The 16,192-nt window shown below is 62.4% G+C and overlaps 2 protein-coding genes across 3 annotated transcripts in view; one reads left to right on the top strand and one right to left on the bottom strand.

The window, feature by feature from the left end:
- SLC5A10 (solute carrier family 5 member 10) overlaps positions 1 to 16,192 on the top strand; it is a 62,036-nt gene that overhangs the window by 5,647 nt on the left and 40,197 nt on the right. The window contains exons 2-9 of one of the 2 annotated variants that reach the window (XM_012747984.2): positions 2,561 to 2,632; positions 3,022 to 3,126; positions 3,478 to 3,537; positions 4,208 to 4,312; positions 9,821 to 9,926; positions 10,179 to 10,259; positions 11,592 to 11,797; positions 15,721 to 15,856. In XM_012747984.2, the coding sequence (XP_012603438.1) occupies positions 2,561 to 2,632; positions 3,022 to 3,126; positions 3,478 to 3,537; positions 4,208 to 4,312; positions 9,821 to 9,926; positions 10,179 to 10,259; positions 11,592 to 11,797; positions 15,721 to 15,856 (871 nt within the window). Of the gene's footprint in view, positions 1 to 2,560; positions 2,633 to 3,021; positions 3,127 to 3,477; positions 3,538 to 4,207; positions 4,313 to 9,820; positions 10,260 to 11,591; positions 11,798 to 15,720; positions 15,857 to 16,192 lie in introns of both variants that reach the window. The other variant, XM_012747982.2, reaches the window with a different exon arrangement.
- FAM83G (family with sequence similarity 83 member G) overlaps positions 9,521 to 16,192 on the bottom strand; it is a 31,226-nt gene continuing 24,554 nt past the window's right edge. Inside the window, exon 5 of the mRNA XM_012747979.3 lies at positions 9,521 to 12,312. Coding sequence (XP_012603433.2) covers positions 11,938 to 12,312 — 375 coding nt within the window. The 3' untranslated portion in view covers positions 9,521 to 11,937. The remainder of the gene's footprint in view (positions 12,313 to 16,192) is intronic.

The following is a 16,192-nucleotide window of genomic DNA, read 5'->3' as shown; positions in this document are numbered from 1 at the left end:
CGCCAGCAGCCCCCAGAGCCCAGCTTCCATGCTCACCTCCCGGGAGACCATGGAGCGACCCCAGCTGCACTCTGTACCCACTTAAGTCAGTGACTGTCCCTGAACCAGGCACAATAGCAAAGGATGTGGCAGGCTCTGTAGCTTCCGTGTCTCAGGGTCCCTGAACTGGAGATGGGGTTGGGACCACCTGAACCAATGGCTGGGACTTAGGAAGGGGAAGGGATGGACGGAGGCAAGTGGCAGTGCCCACTGCACCCTTGAGAGACGAGAAGTATTAATTAGGGCAAATCATGGGCTTTCCCTATGATTGGAGCTGCTCCGGAGTTACGCAGTGCGTAGCCTACACATCTGGATATGGCCCTCCTGGTGAGGACTGTGAGTCTTCAGACTATGCTTAGGTCAGTACAGCAAGATCACAGTGCACAAGGAGAAGGTGGTGGCAGCTGGGGCTGGAAAGAAACAGGGGCCACATTGAAAGCTTTGAAGCTGGGCACAGTGGCACACACCTGTAGTCCAGGTACTCTCGAGCCAAGGTAGGAGGATTGCTTGAGCCCAGGAGTCGAGACCAGCCTAGGCAACAAAACAAGACCCCGTCTCGAACAACAAAAACAAACAAGGAAATAAGCTTTGAGCAGTGGGTGCGTACAGCAAGGCTTAACCATCCTGAGTATGAAGCAGGGTGAGTGAAGTCAGGAAGAATGAGACCTGCTTATTGACTGACATTTTGTGATCGGCATATGTTCTGAAAAAGAAATGCAAACTGTGTATCTAAATACACCTCCTGTGTCCCTCTTTTCAAATTTCTCCTGGTTTTGATTTCACATCTTTTCCATTTCTCCCATCCAGATAGTGCTTGAAAAATCCCCATAATCTCTGAGCCTTGCTGAGCACCAGGCCCCAGGCACCATGTGCTGGCTATTCAAGCTCACGAAACCCTGCGAGGGAAGGACTTCTTGGGCCCTCACTGCAACTGGGGAGATTTAGGCATTGTTGTGTGACTTGCTCAGGGTCACACGGCCTGCAGAGGAACCAGGGTTTTACTCCCAGACATTCTGATTGTCGGTTCTTCATCCCATAACATGGAGGACAGAATTCTGTACTCCCTGCAAACAAAAGGCCGCAGACTCTGGGAGGCCGAGGCAGGAGGATCTTTCAAGTTCAGGAGTTTGAGACCAGCCTGAGCAAGAGCAAGACCCCGTTTCTACTAAAAATAGAAACAAATTAATTGGCCAACTAATATACATAGAAAAAATTACCCAGGCATGGTGGCACATGTCTGTAGTCCCAGCTACTCGGGAGGCTGAGGCAGGAGGATTGCTTGAGCCCAGGAGTTTGAGGTTGCTATGAGCTAGGCTCACACCATGGCACAATAGCCCAGGGCAACAGAGTGAGACTCTGTCTCAAAAAAAAAAAAAAGGCCTGCAGGAATAGTCAGGTGATGCTTGCTGAAATGATTCAGAAATATAAATATTAGAAGTAAGAAATCAAGGGCAAAGGGCTCTCAGATTCCTTGGTTCAAAGTCCTCACCACGAACAACAAAGGCAACCCCGGCTCAGCTGCTCCCTCTGGAACGATCTCCCAGAGTTCCAAGCCTGGACTTGGCCTTCAGGGCCACGGACACTCCCTTGAGGCTGTTTACAGGGTCAGGAGAGGGAGCAGCTGCCTGTCTGTCTGTGTCCTTTCCTCCCCGAAGCCGAGAGGTTCCCCCAGGGGTGTCCGAGGCCCCACCTGCGCCCCTGCCTTAGCTCTTGCCGGGCGGGGCTTGGGCAATGCTCCGAGTGAGCCGGCACCAGAGTAAAGGCTGCAGCAGCGACCGCTGGTGCCTCGGGCCAGGGTGGCCGGCCAGGAATGGGGACTGACCGCCCCTGCTCTTTCTTTTTTTTAATTGAGGTAAAGTACACGTAATGTAAAGTTCACCACTGTAGCCATTAAAAAATGTACAACTCATGACATTTAGTAAATTTACAGTGTTGCGCATCCACTACCTCTAGCTAGCGCCAAAACACCTTCGTCACCCCAGGAGGAAACCCCGTCCCCATCAGCAGTCACTCCCCACTCCTTCTTTCCCAGCCCCTGAAAACAGCTCGCCTTCTTTCCGTCTCTGCGTTCGCCCGCTGTGGACACTGCACGCCAACGGAGCCACACAGTGCGTGGCTTTGCGTGCCTGGCCTCTTTCCCTGGGCATCATGTTCTGCAGCTGCATCTAGTTTGTAGCAGGTGTCGGAACGTCATGACTTTTGATGGTTGAATAATATGCCCTGGTATGGACAGACCACATTTTGTTTATTCATTCATTGGCTGGTGGAAATCTAGGTGCATCCACTTTCGGCTATTGTGAATGATGCTGTAACGAGCATTCCGGTACAAGGTTTTGTGTGGACACACGTGTTCAGTTCTTTTGGACATATACCTGGAGTGGGACTGCTGGGTCACCTGGTGGTTCTATGCCTCCTTTCTGGGGGAGCCACCGGGCTGTCGCCAGGGACGGAAGCCCCACGCTGCATCCCCGCCAGCGTCGCACACGGCTCCAAGTCCCGCCTCTGCTTTCTGTCTTCGCAGTCCTCTTGCCGGGCGAGCAGGAACACAGTGAGTGGCTACTTCCTGGCAGGCCGGGACATGACGTGGTGGCCGGTGAGTGCACTCTGACCTCTCACACGCGCTCCTTTATCTGTGGGGCCACGTCTGCTCTGAGACCAGCCAGCACCTGCGTCCCTGGGTCACTCTGTGCGTCTTCCTCAACCACGGTCACTGCCCAGATGGGCTGCACGGGCAGGCCGAGGCTAGCAGGGAGTGCAGGCACAGGCCGGGCCGCGAGGAGCTGCAAGGCGCGGGGCCCTGCGGTCTGACGTCTACGTCTGCTCCTCGCTGTGTGGCCGGCCCTGGGGACCCGCACCCGGGCTTCTCCTCTGTGAAGTGGGGAGAGGGCCCACTTAGGCTCCTGGGGCTGAAGATTTTGTCGGGCGCAAGGTGTGGCCGGCGCGGGGGCCTGTGGCTGACGCGTGTCCCTCTCTGTCCTGCAGATCGGGGCCTCCCTTTTTGCCAGCAGCGAGGGCTCCGGCCTCTTCATCGGATTGGCGGGCTCGGGCGCGGCTGGAGGACTGGCTGTAGCGGGCTTCGAGTGGAATGTGAGCCCCGGGCACCGGTGCAGCCTGTGGGAGGGCTGGGGCCAGGGCGCGGCCACCTTGACCCCCCCATGGGGGCAGCACCCAGCAACGGTGTCAGCCGATGTCCAGGTGGGCTCTGTGCAGTGATATTCCTGGGCAAGTCTGGTCCTCAGGACACCACAGCTGGCAGGGAGCTGTTGGCGGCCCAGGCCGTTAGTGTGCCGAGCCCAGACAGGGAACAGGGCTGCCCAGGTTCTCTGGCACGTCAGGTGGTGGGAGCTAGGCCTCCCACCTGCTCATCCCAGCCATGCCCAGCCGTGCCCCGGCTTGTGAGAGCTGTGCCCATGGTCTCCCCTGCCTCTGTCCCTGCAGGCCACGTACGTGTTGCTGGCGCTGGCGTGGGTCTTTGTGCCCATTTACCTGTCCTCGGAGGTGAGTCTGCTCCTGGGGCCTCTAGCCAGAAGCTGGGCCTTGGTCCAAGTTGGTGGGGGTGATGGGCAGGAGCCCCACGGCCTCACGTCGCAAGTTAGTGAACTCAGGGCTGAGTTTGCTACGAGTCCGACAAACACTCTTATCCACCGTGAAGGCAGCTCCCTGTGGTCTTCAGCCCCGGTGCCCTGTCGGCTGGCTTGCACGGTCCTGCATGCTGCGTCTCGGGCGTCACACTTCAGCCACTCAGGCACATAAGCTGCACAGCTGGGCGGCACAGCTGGCCGCACCATTCTTGACTCTGGCACTCCTGAGTCCAGTCGATTCCACTTCCTGGATCTGCCTCAGCCTGTCCCTGCTCTGCCCCTCATAGCCACGTCCCCCATCCAGCCTCGTCATGGCTCATCTGGATTTGTCCTAACAGCCTCTGAGCGTGTGCCCCGTGCGGAGCCACGGCCCCTCCAGTCCCTTCCTCATCTCAGCCCTGAGGCGCCTTCTCAGCATGCCACTGCCCGGCCCGCAACCCTCAGGACGGTGGGAGCTCAGCCTGGGGCGCCAGGCCTGGGGCTGGGGCGGAAAGGAACCAGGGCCCGGGCCTTGTCCCTGAGGGCTCGTGGCTGCTTCCCGCACTGGGACGGGCCCTGCCCTGAATGTTGGGCCTGTGCCTCTCCAGATCGTCACTTTGCCCGAGTACATTCAGAAGCGCTACGGAGGCCAGCGGATCCGCGTGTACCTGTCTGTCCTGTCCCTGCTGATGTCTGTCTTCACCAAGATATCGGTGAGCTGCCCCACAGCTCCCAGATGGCAGAGCCCGGAATACCCCTGATCTGGGGCCCCTCAAACAGACCTGACTTCCTCACATCCATCCCTGCATACATCCAGCCCTGTTTAACAGCGGGGAAACTGAGGTCCAGTGAGGGACCCTGACTTGCCCAGGGCCCTTGAGGTGCAGGCTCGGCAGCTGGCCCCGTCAGTAGCAGAATGTGGCCTAGTGCTTTGCCCCAGGTCCTAGACGTGGGGAGTGTTAGGACTGTCCTCGAGGTGAGGGGTCAGCGCTGGGCCCGCACTGAGGTGTATGGGACTGACCACTAGGGGGCACCAAAGCCCTGCGGTCCGGCCAGTCCCGGGGCAGGTGAGCTCCATCCTTCGGCCTTCCTCAGGGGCCCGGCCCAGCCCGCTGGAACATTAGAGCAGGAAGCACACCCCAAATGTCAGAGTCAGGAGGAGCTGAGTCCCTGGCTTTACAGATAGGGAAACTGAGGCCCAGAGAGGGGAAGGAGCTTGTCCCAACCTCCTAGTGACTCCGGGCAGCATCCGGCCATTTCGGCTGCAGGCTTCCGAAGGGAGCGTGAGCCCTGGGGCTGCCTAATTCTGGCTGAGGGAACTGGACAAGTCCCCGGGCCTCCCTGAGCCTCACTTGCAAGGGTGGGTGGCCTTCCAGGGCTGCTGCGCCGTCTGCGGGAAGTGTCGTGTGAGGCCTGGCCTACTCCTTGTTGACACCGCCTCCTGGGCCCTCTTGGTCAGCGCTGGGGCCGGGGAACCCAGGTGTGGGTCGGTAGAGAGAGGCCTCACGGGTAGCGGGGAGCTGTGGGCAGGGCACCTGGGATGGGGCCTGGGAGGCTCCGCCAGAGCCCCCGCTGGCCCCTGCGTAGGCTCCCCAGCATCTGGCCTGCTCCCTACCCTCCCGGGGCGTCCCCACCGCGGCCCCGGCCAGCCTCCGTCAGCACCGGTGCCCACGGGCGACTCCAGGACGTGGCCAGGGCATCTCGCCCTCTGCGGCAGGTTCCCGCGAGTGGTCAGCAGCGAGCCTTGCACTGCCGTCTCCACTGGCGCTCTCGGGTAGCCAGGAGGTTTGCTCCCCGGAGACGCCCTCAGAGTCTGGGGGGACATGGCCTTGGGCTGTTCTGAGGACAAGTTCGGAATTTTCTGCTCGCTCTCCTACGTTTCCTGAGCACCCGCCCCAGCAGCAACCTCCCTGGAAGCCAAGACACAGAAACAACCTGAGACCTGGCTCCACCCACCAGGGGCCGCCGCCGCAGGAGGTGGCTGGGTGAACGAGACGAGACGGGCGGGCACGGGCCTCAGCGGGGCGTGACGGGGCTCGCCGTGGGCATCTGAGTGGGTCCCTGATGGGGACAGGGACACTGATCGGGGAGGGGGCAAAGGCCAAGGGCGGAGGCGGGTGGGAGGTGTGTCGGGGGTAGGCTCTAGGGGCCACTGAGTTAGGCACTTCCCGGACCGGCTGGCGAGCAGCCTGAGGAGGGGCTGGGTGAGGCGACAGGGAGCGGTGGGGACTGAGGCGTTCTCACCGGCCAGGCCTGTGCGCCACGCTGGCTTCGGGGCGCCACATTTCAACTCCCGGCCTGCCATGAGGGACGAGACCAGGGAGCTCGACCGTAGGGGCCGAGGGGCGCTGTGGCCGTGAGCAGGGTGTGATGTGGTCAGGGCTGCGTGTTCCTGCCCTCTGGAACCTCCTAGAGAGTGGCCCTTGCTTGCCCACGGTCACCGCGAACCAGGCAGAGACCCCGGCCACAACCAGCCTCTCCTGCCGGCCCAGGGGCCCAACTTCGCCGCTGCCCTGAAGCAGCAGGACATGGTCCTCCCAGCCACACTTCCTGGAGGGGGTGACTTGCTTTTCCCAGCTGTGACACGGGGAGAAACCCACTCGTACCGAGGCTGGGGGCAGAGCCAGCGCTGGCCGCCTGGATGAGGCTGGGGGTGCGGGGCTTGCTGCGCGGGAGACAGCGGGGCCGCCCTGGCCGCGGCCGGGAGAGGAGCAGTTCAAAGTGCGCTCACCCAGCGCCCCTGACCCCAACGGGCTGCGCCCCAGGAGCACCGCCTGTGTCTGCACACGGCCTTGTCCCCAGACAGAGACAGGGCTGCCTGCTGCCATCCCTCAGGGGGGCGCTGGCCTGCAGAGAGGACCTGCAGTGGCAGGGGACGGAGGATCGCCACCCTCAACCACGGGGCAGGGGCCTGAGGTCCAGCTCTATCACTCTGGGGCTCTGGGCCCGCCATTTAACCTCTGGACAATAGGGAAGCAGGCATGGTACCCCACGCCACTGGCTGCAGCCAGACGGCCTCTTGGCACTCCCGCCGACGTCCAGGCATGTCCCGCTCGGGCCTTCACGCTCGCCGTGGCCTCTGCCTGGAACCCCAACCCAGCCGTCCCCATGGCAACCGTCAAATCTCCCCTTCACCCTGCACCAGCCGGCCCGCCCCTCACCTGCTGCCCCTCCTCACACGCGGAACCTTCTGGAATGCCGTGTGATGGCTCAGAGCGTCCATCCACTGCCCCCGCCCTGCTTCTCTTTGCTCGTGATGCGTCCCCAGTGCTGCCGCGTCCCCAGTGCTGCTGCGTCCCCAGTGCTGCCGCATGCCCGGCAACTCGCGGGACCAAGAGGGGCGTATGCCGGGCAGCTCACTGCTTTCCGTGGAGACAGCACATGCTAGCAGCTTTGCAGTCCCCGTCTCCGTCCTGACTCACCGGCTCAGCTGTGGCGCCCCAAAGCAGCGGGGGTCAGGCGTGCGGGTGTGGCCTGCAGCTGCCACTGCCTTCCCGTGCACCTACCGTGTGCCCGGCTCGGGGTGAGCGCCCACCACTGGCGCTTTCCAGACAGCCGAGATGAAGAAACGGACCGTAAAATCATAATAAATGGGCAAAGGGCGATAAACGCAGTGAACACGGGCAGAGCGAGGAGCGGAGAGAGCGGGCGGGGCAGCTCGCTGAGAGTGACCGGGCGAAGTGCCGCCTCGGGCAGAGGGGCCGGGAGCTCAGAAGCTGGCGGGGCTGGGCTCTCCGGGCAGGAAGGGGCAGCGACGCGGACGGGACCCGCAAGGTCCCCGGGCAGGGCCGGCATGCTCGCGTGGGCCTCGTTGCCGGCTTGGTAGAAATGCGGGCGCCTCCGGATTTCCTCTGAGCAGGCTGGGTGCAGGGGGCCAGGGAGGGGCTTGCAAAGGGACGGGCCTGGCGTGCGGTAGCAGTGGGGTGGGTGGGACGCAGGGGATGTGGCAAAGGAGGGAGGGGTGTCTGGTCTGAGCCCCTGAGGGTGGTGACATCTATGCAAACGGACGAGGTTTGGAGGCACAGGACGCAAGGGAGGGTCTGAGCGGAGCTCACACAGCAAACGCGCAGTAAGTGTCAGGGCAGGGCCCACCCCAGCCTCTCTGCTGCCCCATGGAGGCTGGGCGAGGAGGGTTCCATGGAGGAAGGTGGCCTGGTGGGACGGTGGGGGCCCAGGTGAGGGGCAGCTGGAGCACCAGGCATCCCCCCACCTCCTTCCGCCTCAGACGTGCCCTAGAGTGGACTGGGTGCCATGCAGGGTCCAGTCCACAGGGAAGACAGCAGTTAAAGTCCCACTCACACCTTTGCCTGAGCTGGTCCTGCACCTGGGAGACCCCTCATGGCAGGGGGAGGGGTGAGTCAGCCATCCCCAAGGAGCAGAGGGGTATGGGACACTCTGGGACGGCCGGGTTTGGGAAGGCGAGGGGCAGAGTCTGGGAAGGCCGTGGGCATGGGAGATCGGGCATAGAGTGACGGGTGAGTCTGCTGCAGCCAGCGCCTGGAGGCCGGCACGGACGGGGCTCTGTCCTGGAGAGAGGTGGCCGGGGCCAGCGAGGGGTCTTGAGCAGCGGCTGAGGGAAGACAGGTGTCGGGGCTGGCGCTGCAGGCTTTTTTTTATACACACCTCCTGCCCCCTCCTGGCTTTTCCTTGCTCAGCAACTCCAACTCTGATGTCTACCAGGGGCCTGACTTTGGGGAAGTCCCTTCTCCCAGGGCCTTGGTTTCTCCCATAGTCTGACGGGGCGAGGGCGAGAAAGTCCTTCTGCTCCGGTATTCAGCACCTCTGGGCTTCTCTGCTTGGGCTGGAGGCAGATACCATCTCTGTGAACCACTCCGTGCACACGGACACACACACATGCACATGCTCCCACATGCACACACACCCACACGCACACACATGTGCACACACACCCACATGCACACACACCCACACGCACACACATGTGCACACACCCCCACATACACACCCACTCACATGCACACACACCCATGTGCACATGCACTCACATGCACACACACCCACATGCACACACACTCAAATGCACACACACTCACATGCACACGCATGCACACACTCCCACATGCACACATGCACACTCACATGCACACATGCACGTGCACACACACACTGCCGCAGCCAGGGCCAGGGTGGGGGCAGTGCTCTCCCAAGAGTACCCGGTCAGAGTTTCCAAACTGGCCGGTCTCTCCAAGAGAGGGTTAGGGAGGTGCCTTCAAGGAGAGGTGCAGGCCTTGGAGGTATCTTGGAGCCAGATCCCCGTGGCCTGGGACCTGTGTCCCTGGGGCTGGGACTGGGCCAGGGACAAGTGGGGTCCCTGGAGCCTGGCCCCAGGCAGGGCTGGTCTGCTCCAAGTTGGGCCAGGCCCTGGGGAGCTTGAAGGGGCCTGAGGCCTGCACCTCCTGAACCTCAGACTGAGGTATCCCCCATACCAGCCAGAGGGCTCTGTGACGCAAGGCCGGGGCCAGAGGCTGTGTTTTCGGTTATGTCCCCTCTACTGAGCCAGCACAGAATGAATGGTAGGTTTGGGGACTTGAGGTGGAGCCTTTTACCCAGACCCAGGTCCTGCAGGGCAGGGTCCAACCCTCCTTTTCTCTGGCTCTCAGAGGGTGGGATTATGGGCTGTAAGGCCCACTCCAGATTGAGCCTGGCCTTCCCCACATGAGAGCTGCTGTCCCACACGTGGCCCCAGGTTCTGGAACGGCAGAGGCTGTGTCCAGTCCAGCCTGGGCCCAGCCTTGGCCTGAAACATGGGCCTCTGAGCCACCCCTGGCTTCGGTTCCAACCCCACAAGGCGGGGGTGGTAAGAAAGACTGCCTCACCGCCCCCCGGCCCGCCCTGGCACGCACAGTTCCCGAAGCCCACCAGTCTCCACCGACACCCCCATGAACTCCTCTTGGACGACGCCTTGTCAAGGTGCCTTTATTTCCCTGCCAGGGCCAGATGCAGTAACAACGCTGCTCTCGGGTGGGCGATGGCCAGTCGCACTTTATTAGAACAGCAACATCCCCTGTACATCTGGCTTGTCCCTCCTCCCCACAACAGCCCTGTGGTGCAGGCGGGCAGCCGGACGGGGCCTCCCCTCCTCAACCACAAGGGCAACCCAGAGGCCCTTGCCCAGGGTCACATGGCGGGTGAGTGGCTTGCTGGACCGCTGGGTCTAACGGCGACCTGGGACGTCCACACAACACTGTCTCCCTCCCCAGCTGGACCTGTATGCCGGGGCTCTCTTTGTGCACATCTGCCTGGGCTGGAACTTCTACCTCTCCACCATCCTCACGCTGGTCATCACGGCCCTGTACACCATCGCAGGTACGCTGCCCCTGCCCCACGGGGCTCCGGGGACGGGTGCGGGAGGCAGAGGGCCCCTCCTCCTCCAGGCCCGGGGGGCAGCCTGCACAGTGGCCAGGTGGAGTCGAGCCCGACTGAGGCTCAGCTCACCTGCGTATAAAGGGCAGGGCCGTGCATGGGGAACAGCCACCTCGGAGGAGCTCTGCAAGTCCCTTCCTGTGTCTGTCCTCCCTGGGGCCAGGTCCCCTCCAGCAAGCTTGTTTCCACCGGCAGGGGGCCTGGCCGCTGTGATCTACACGGACGCCCTGCAGACCCTCATCATGGTGGTGGGGGCCGTCATCCTGGCGGTCAGAGGTGAGGGCTGAGGACTGTGGGCTGCAGCTGCGGGGGGGCTGTCCAGCAGCAAGCCCTCTGGGGACTGGTGCTGCGCACCAAGCTGTCACCAGCTCCAGGCCGGCTCTGGGTCTGGCGAGGAGCTGACTCAGGAACACTGGGCTGGTCCAGTGAGGCAGGGCCACAGGCAGGTGTGTAGACACATGATTAGGAGGCCACAAAACTGCCTGGGCATCTCCTCCAATTGTTTCACATCTTGTACAAAATCCCAAGAGTTGATGCCACCTCCTGCTAGACAAAGGTGTTCGGTAGGGGGCGGGAGAGAAGAGAGCTTAGACATATTGGCAATATTAACCTGGAACAAATAGGAAGCTTGTGGGGCTGCGCTGTAAGGTAGTGAGCTCCCTGTCCCTGGAAGTATGCAAGCAGAGCCAGGAGAACCCCGCAGAGAGTTCAAATACTCAATACACGGAGACCTTCAAATACTCCTCCAGACTCAGACTGGGAACCTGTGCAGTGTTTGTTTGCTCTGAGCCCCACAAGGATCCTTGGTATGAACACAGCCCCTGGCCTAGAGCAGGGCCGGGGAGGCAGGCAGCAGCCTTCTTGCCCTTCCACAGGATGGGGAATGAGGCCTGGGGTGGAGACAGGGGTTTTCCCACCTCCAGGCTCCTCCCTCTCGGAACAGGGGCCCGTGTCCCTCAGCCCGCTGCACAAGAGAGACCCAGGCAACCAGGCCGTGTGGACAGGAGGGGAGCAACCACAGACGGCAAAAGCCACAAGCGGGCCAGGGCTTGGCCACGCAGGGCCCTGACCCTGAGGTAGAAGGAACAGTGGGGCAAGTGTGGCAAGTGTGGCCTGGACTTAGGAGGACAGAGCCCTGGCCTGACCCCTCCCAATGGACCGTGACCTTGGTGGGGCCCCTGCCCCTGCCTGGACCTGCGGCTCCGGGGAGGGCGCAGCCACTCTTAGCTCTGTCTCTGGGCGCCCTGGCCAGATACTCCAACACTTCAGACGCCTCAGGAAGGTGTCACGCCCGAGCAAACACACTCGTGCTGGCCCACGGCCGGCAGGCACCCACAGGCAGCAGTGACCCTGCCCGGCTAGCCAGACACTGGGGTCCCCACGTGCAAAACGCTCATTTAATAGTGCTACTTAAATACAAATAAAATAGTCATCTTGTTTTTTTACACCCTCTACCCTCCACACCTTTCCCAACACTGGGAAGGACGCGGTGGGAAAGACTAGAGTTTGGAGTGTCAGGAAGTTACGTGCGAGATGAGAGCGGTGGGAGCCCAGAGCCAGGTCCCCCAACCTCCAAACTGTCCTTGTCCCTTGCCCTGATCCCTCCAGCTTTCGAGCACATCGGTGGCTACGGGCAGCTGGAGGCAGCCTACGCCCAGGCCGTGCCCTCCAGGACCATCGCCAACACCACCTGCCACCTGCCGAGGGCAGACGCCATGCACATGTTCCGGGACGCCCACACAGGGGACCTGCCGTGGCCCGGCATGACCTTCGGCCTGACCATCATGGCCACCTGGTACTGGTGCACTGACCAGGTGAGTGCCAGCATCCCTGCCCACCCCCCTTCCCGCCACCCCAGGCGGGCTGCGGGGGCACAGGCGGCCGTCAGCTCTCCTGCATCGCGAGTCTGGGCTGGGCGAGGCCTGGGGGCATGGCTCCAGGCTGGGGCAGGCTGCTAGGGGTCCTTGGGGTCCTGGGGGGCCTGAGCCCTCCGTTTGGAGTCGGATGAGGCCCACTGGCCGCCGCCTGTCTTGGCCTTCAGGTGCTTCGACTGAGACAGTTTGGAGTACGGGATTCCGAAGGGGCTCGGATGCTCCTCAGCGGCCCGGCCACCGGCCAGGGGCTGTGCATTTCGGGCCAGCCTGGGGCTCGCAGGGTCTGGCAGCACGCGGGGTGTCGGGCCACCCCTGGCCTGCCAGTGGTGAGGGCCTGCCTTCCTGGCAGAGCTCTGGGCGCCGTCAGCAGCAGCGCGGTACCGAGAGGCTCCTGGGAAGCCATCTTTACTCCTGGTCCCCGAGGCAGGGACCCTACAGTGCTGGAACTGCTGGCCCTGGGAGAGAGAAAGCAGAGTGAGACCCCGAGGCTGGGGGCAGGGAGGGCCAGCACCACCCCCAGCACAGGGCCATCCCCAGGCATGCCGGAGCGGGCAGACCTGGGTTCGCCTCCTGGCTCTGCCATTCATCAGCTGGTTTAACCATTCTCTGCCTCAGTTTCCTCGTCTGTCATATGAAGCAATTCTGCCTTTTGTGGCCGTGATAGGCGAGTTCCTGCTGCTCTTCCTCACCCCCCACCTCTACCTGTGCCCGGGCCAGGTGTGGGCGGAAAAAGCCTGCCTGGGGTTGTCGAGGCAGCGCCGGGATTTCTGCTGAGTGCAGGGGGTGACTCAGGTCCTGTCCCAGCATGAGCCCTCCCAGGTGACCTCAGACAAGCCACTTGTCCTCTCTGGGCAGAAGCAGATGGCGCCCCGAAGGCCGTGGGCGTCCGGGCACACGTGGGAGGGGAGGCCCGCGCAGCAGCAGGGGCTGCGTGGCCCGGGCCCAACTGTCCGCGCCTCCAGACCCACCCTGGGGCCCCGCCACGGAATGAGGCAGCCAGGCCAGGAGGCCAGGGCCAGCTGCCGTGCCCTCACACAGCCTTGCCTGTGAGTAGGCCCAGCCGGCCCGTCACAGGCCAGAAACAGGCCCAGAGACGGAGCCGGATCCAAACCCAGAGCGGAGTGGCCTGTCCGGGCTCCAGCCCGGCTTCTCCCCCAGCAGCAGGGGCTCCGGCAGCATCCGCCCGAAGACGCCCCTGGGTTCCAACACTGAGAAGTGATCGGGCTGGGAGGGGTCAGAAGCCCAGGGAGCCTGGGCCTTGGTTTCCCCATCTGTAACACGCGGCCCTCAAGCAAGCCCCTCCCACTCTGGCACCCTCCACTCCAGAGAATCCACATCGGCCTCGCCTCACGCGGGCCCTTCCCGGGCACCAGTGGGCACTCGGCAGGCATGTGCCCGGCTCCCACGGGAGGGCTGAGTGGGCGAGGGGCTGGCTGAACGGTTGGCCATGGAGGGCAGGACAGGCACTGGATGCCCCTGCGGCTGTGCCTCTTTACCCTGGCCACCCCCGTCCCCCCAACACAGGGCAGGCCTGGCCCAGCACGGGCATCTCTGGGTGGAACGCCATTCAGGAGATTTTCCCATGAAGGCCAAATGAGTCAGCACATGTGCCGGCCTGGGGTCAGGGCTGGATGGGCCCCAGTGCACAGAAGAGGAGGCCAAGGCCCAGGGAGGGTCACACAGGGAGGAGGACAAGGGACACTCTGACCCCAGGTGGTCCAGGGCATCAGCTGGCATCAGGCCCTCGGCCAGGCGCCTGCCCTTCCTGTCCTCCTCCCCTCCAGCCGGGGCTGCCTGGAGTCGCAGGGCCTCGGTTCAGAGCCCCAGCTCCCCTGGCGGGGCCGGGCCTGCTCAAGGCTCCCCAGTCTGCGCGGCCCTTGTTGGGACCTGGGACTTTTCAGGGCCCCTGGGTCTGACTGCACCCAGCTCCAAGGCCAGGCCGGCCAGAGGGCAGCAGCAGCTCTGCGTGGGAGACACGGGAGCTTTTGTTTTCTTCTTTTTTAGACTTTTCACTGTCTTCTGGCTCATCCACGATGAGCAGGTGGAGCTTTTGTAATCAGGAACAAACAAGGCCACTGACAAATAAAGAGGCAGAGGACCCTGTGGGCAGAGCCCTGCCTGGGCTCCCGTGTGAGCTCTGACACTGCCCCTCCTCAGGCCTCAGTGTCCCCATCTGCATGGAAGGCCACCTGGGGTCTGCCAGCTCCTGTCACCTGCTGACGCCACAGCTCGAGACGGGCGTCCTCCTCATTAGCGGCAGCGGCAGCCTCAGTTGTAACAGCAGCCACAGCTTTCGTGGTCAGCCGTGGCTGCCTCTGGTGGCCACACCCTAAGACGTACGGAGGAAGGGAACTCACATCTGCTGAAGGCCCTTCACGGGCCGGGCACAAGCTCGGCCATCTGCACCTGAGGCCTCGCTTCGTCCTTGCATCAGCCCTGCGGGTCGGGGTATAACCTGTTTGCAGAGGAGGAGCCGGGGTTCGGGAGGAGAAATGACCAGCTTGGGAGCGCGTGTGGGCCCGGCCAGGACTGAGAGGGACTAGGGGGACAGTGGCCCGCTGACATGGAGGGGAGGGCCCCAGCCTGCTCCCTGACACTCGGGGTGGGGGACCCTGTCCTGCTGGGTGGGGGCTGCAGGCCTCAGGGTTCACAGAAACTCTGAGCCTCAGCTTCTCTGCCCTGCCAGGAGCACAGAATGAAGCACAGATGCCAACGTCCCTGTCCATGGCAGAACATGATGTGCAGGTGGCAGGTGCTCCCGTGAGAACCGAGGCCAGGCTCCTGCAATCACAGGACAGTTGAGGGGAAGAGTCTAGACAGAACCTCTCATTGTCCAGGTGGGGAAACTGAGGCCCAACTGGGGCAGGACTTGTCCCCAGTCACGGCAAGCTGGCAGAGAACCAGGAAGGGCCTCAGCTTGCCCCACCTTCCTAAGGCTGCAGCCCACGGACACTCTTTGCCTCTGTAATTAAAGTTTCGGTGACAGCCACGCCTTGGGGTAAATGCTCGGAGCTACCGTTAGGCTGGCATGCTTGGAAATGAAGCAAAAATCGCTGGCAATTCCTACTTCTGAGTCACAGGTGGTGATTTAAACTGTGGAACAGCGAAAGAGAGATACTATATTTCAGAGTTCCAGCCACACGACTGTGAACGTATAAAGAACACAGGAGTGCACACTGTAAGTGGGTGCCGTGAGGCCAGCGAATTGTATCTCGACAAAGCTGTTATTAGGCTTACACTTCTTTTTTCAATAGAATCACAGTATCAGAGCTGGGAGGGATCTCAGACGTCCTCAGTCCAAATCACCACTTCGTCCTCCCACTATGCAGATCTGGAAACTGAGGCCCAGTTAGGATTTGTCTAAGTCCCAGAGGAGCTGGTGCCCTCGGGCAGCACCCAGCCTCCCCACAGCCCAACTGCAGCTTCCCGGATCCCAGCTCTGAAAGCCCCCGTCTCTGCCAGCCGCAGTAACACAGTGTGCCCGTGCCGATCCTGGCACTCTGAACGTGCCAGCCACTCTCGCGAGGGCCAGGAGATGAGGGTCGGGGTGTCGTGGCGCTGACTGTCACATGGGTCTCTCCCAGCCCTGACAGCTGTCGGGGCAGGATCCAAACTTCCCTACTGACAGGCGAGGACTGAGTGCCCGGGAAGGAGTGTGCCTTGGCCCTCGCTGCTCGGCCAGCCAGGGACAGAGCCCCTGGTGGGATGCTGTCAGGCCTGGGGCCCTGAGTGTGGCTGTCTCGGGCAGGTCGGGGGCCAATGGGACAGTGCTGTCTCACACCACCCCCTCAAGCCCACGAGGGACTAGTCCTGACATGGGCAACCCCTGGGCTGGAACTCACTCGTCTCTCACCCACCCCCAGGTCATCGTGCAGCGGTCACTGTCCGCCCGGGACCTGAACCACGCCAGGGGCGGCTCCATCCTGGCCAGCTACCTCAAGATGCTCCCCATGGGCCTGATCATCATGCCAGGCATGATCAGCCGGGCGCTGTTCCCAGGTAGGACGGGCACTGGGTGCTGAGCCCAGGCTACGGGACACCCAGGGTCTGGGGTGTCCTGCAAAGGCCACCAGGAGGAGAGGCAAGGCATCCATGCCAACGTTTCCCACCCTGGTGGGGGCAGAGGGGAGAGTGGTCCCCAGGGCTACAATCAAAGGGGTCGACATGGAGAGGGCCTGGCACAAGGTCTGGACCAGTAAGGCTTGTGCTGTGTGGCCTCAAGGCCGTAAAGGAATCCCTGCCCCGCCGTTTCATCGTCTATAGACTAGGGACTATACCAGCCCCCTGGCAGGTGGCAGCAAGGTCCCATAACAGGTGTTCGAGACTCTGGGTCTG

The sequence above is a fragment of the Microcebus murinus genome, chromosome 18 (genome assembly GCF_040939455.1).
Source record: "Microcebus murinus isolate Inina chromosome 18, M.murinus_Inina_mat1.0, whole genome shotgun sequence".
Taxonomy (NCBI): domain Eukaryota; kingdom Metazoa; phylum Chordata; class Mammalia; order Primates; family Cheirogaleidae; genus Microcebus; species Microcebus murinus.
The sequence above is the reverse complement of the archived record's forward strand: the minus strand, read 5'-3'. Positions and strand labels throughout refer to the sequence as shown.